The sequence below is a fragment of the Cynoglossus semilaevis genome, chromosome 8, assembly GCF_000523025.1.
Source record: "Cynoglossus semilaevis isolate Cse_v1.0 chromosome 8, Cse_v1.0, whole genome shotgun sequence".
NCBI lineage: Eukaryota > Metazoa > Chordata > Actinopteri > Pleuronectiformes > Cynoglossidae > Cynoglossus > Cynoglossus semilaevis.
The window spans coordinates 22,781,373-22,783,524 of NC_024314.1; the positions used below are offsets into that span (position 1 = coordinate 22,781,373).

Below are 2,152 nucleotides of genomic sequence, written 5' to 3' on the forward strand. Positions count from 1 at the left end.
CCCGCCCCCTCGACGGGCTGCACCCATGTGCAAGCTGTTAACCCCTCATTGGACCCTGCCCCACACTTTGGGAACCACTGCCTCAGTCTAAAGCAGTACTTCTCAAATGGTGGGGGGGGCTTGAATGATAACAAGACTCCAGCCACTAGGTGGCAGCAACTCATACAGTGGTTTGTACAGATAAAAATACTGTAAACATGTTATCAGGTTCTTAATAGTATTTTCATTCGCAGGGTCTGGGTCAGAGGGGGGCGGGGGGGGCGTGAAAACATTTCTGTCCCCAAGGGGGGGCATGACAGAAAACAACTGAGGACCACTGGTCTAAAGCACAACAAAGACAAACATAAAAGAATCCACTAAAACAGGTAGAAATCTTCACTTTTTAATATTTTGTATTTTCCCAACTTCCAGGAATCAACAGCTGCAGGGATCATATACATATAAAGACATTTTGATGCACATCATGAATCGTGTTTATGTGTTGCCAAATGTCTTTTCAGATTCCCCTGCTGGGAGAACTCTCTCTCGCAGCTCGGACACTTGAACGGTTTGACTCCGTTGTGGCTGAGCGTGTGTCTCTTCAGGCAGTTCAGAGTGAGGAATCTCTTGGGACACTCCGAGCACATGTACGGACGCTCTCCTGTGTGTGAGCGCATGTGGACGGTCAGGTGGCTCTTGCAGGAGAAACCCTTCCCGCACTGAGTGCAGGTGTACGGCAGCTCGCCCGTGTGAGAGCGGGTGTGGAGCAGAAGCTCCCCGGAAGATAAGAAGGACTTCCCGCAGGTCGTGCAGAGATAATTCTTCTCCCCTCTGTGCATCTGGAGGTGTCTCTGAATGCCTGCGCCGCTAAATCTCTTTCCGCAGATGGTGCACAGGTGGGAGGGGCCCTGGTGGAGGCGCTCATGCTGCTTGAGTGAATAGTTACACAGAAAGCCTTTGTTGCACTGGCTGCAGGTGAATATCCGTCCTTTCTTGTGGAGTCTCTGGTGCTGATAATACCCCGAGGAGCTGATGAATCCTTTCTCACACTGGCTGCACTGATGCTTAAAGGTGTGCAGCTTCATGTGTGTCTTGAGTTGATTGGGGTGCTCAAAAACCTTTTCACACTTCACACATTTGGTCTCTCCCTTTGTGATTTTTTTGTTGACAGTCTTGGAGCTCAGAAACCTCCGGTCCTCCAGGCCTCCCGTTTCCGTTCTCCTTATATTTTCTCTCTTTTGCTTTCGTGTTTTTTTGGTTTCAGACTCGTCTTTTGGTGCAGGATTTCCTCTCCTGTTCGTTTGGCCTTGTTCTTTTATCTCCTCACCATCTGAGCTTTGTCTTTTCTGCTGAGCCTTGTCTTTTCTGGCTAACTGTTGTTCTGTGGCGGAGGACGAGAGTTGGTGCTCACTCTGAATGTGCTCCTGAACTTTCCTCTTGATGTGGTGAACAAAGGAACACAGGGGGCAGATGAAGGAACGTGACAGAGAACCTGGGGAGAACACAGAAGAACACAGTGGGTTGATGTGAAGTCAACAGCTGTTCTCAGAGCAGTTCTTCTCTTCTTACCTGACTTCATTTTTGGTAACCACTCGTCTGCGTTGAGCTCAGAGCTCGGACTTGAATCTTCTGCTGTTAAATTCTTTAAATCCAGGGCGTTTTCTTCGCTGTCGTAATCTTCACCCTGAATGTACACCTCGGTGAACTTCACCTCTCCAGTGTGGAACGGCAGGATCGGTACAGTCAGCAGCTCTTCATCTTCACTGTCTGCTGGAGCTGAAACATGTGACACAGATAGTGAACTAATCTGATCTCTCTATTAAGAATTCTACAAGTTACACAAAAGTTGAAACGTTTTGCATCTTTTCAATCACTTCCAGACTTTGACTTTTGTCATCTAGACTGGTATTTTCAAACATTTTTTCTGTGCCATCACATATTTTACTAAATTCTTTGCAAATTTTAAGCCTTTTGAGGTAAATTATACTCTTTACAAGAAAGAGTTTTTACTGTTTTTTTATATTTTGCAAATAAAGCACAGTAATAACAACAATATGAATATCTTTGCCCCTGAAAACAACAATGAAATTACAGCAAATTACAGTGTTAACCACTTCAGTTACTGCAAAGGATATTGTTCTGTCACCATTTTCTTTTCTTTTCTTCCTTCTTT

The 2,152-nt window shown here is 45.7% G+C and overlaps 1 protein-coding gene across 3 annotated transcripts in view; it reads right to left on the minus strand.

Annotated features, from left to right (window-relative positions):
• Positions 1-369: 369 nt before the first annotated feature.
• LOC103382786 (zinc finger protein 660-like) overlaps positions 370-2,152 on the minus strand; it is a 3,966-nt gene continuing 2,183 nt past the window's right edge. For all 3 annotated transcript variants that reach the window (XM_008315698.3, XM_025057521.1, XM_025057522.1), the window contains 2 exons: positions 1,549-1,755; positions 370-1,471 (listed from right to left, as the gene is read on the minus strand). In XM_008315698.3, coding sequence (XP_008313920.2) covers positions 462-1,471; positions 1,549-1,755 — 1,217 coding nt within the window. In that variant the 3' untranslated portion in view covers positions 370-461. The remainder of the gene's footprint in view (positions 1,472-1,548; positions 1,756-2,152) is intronic.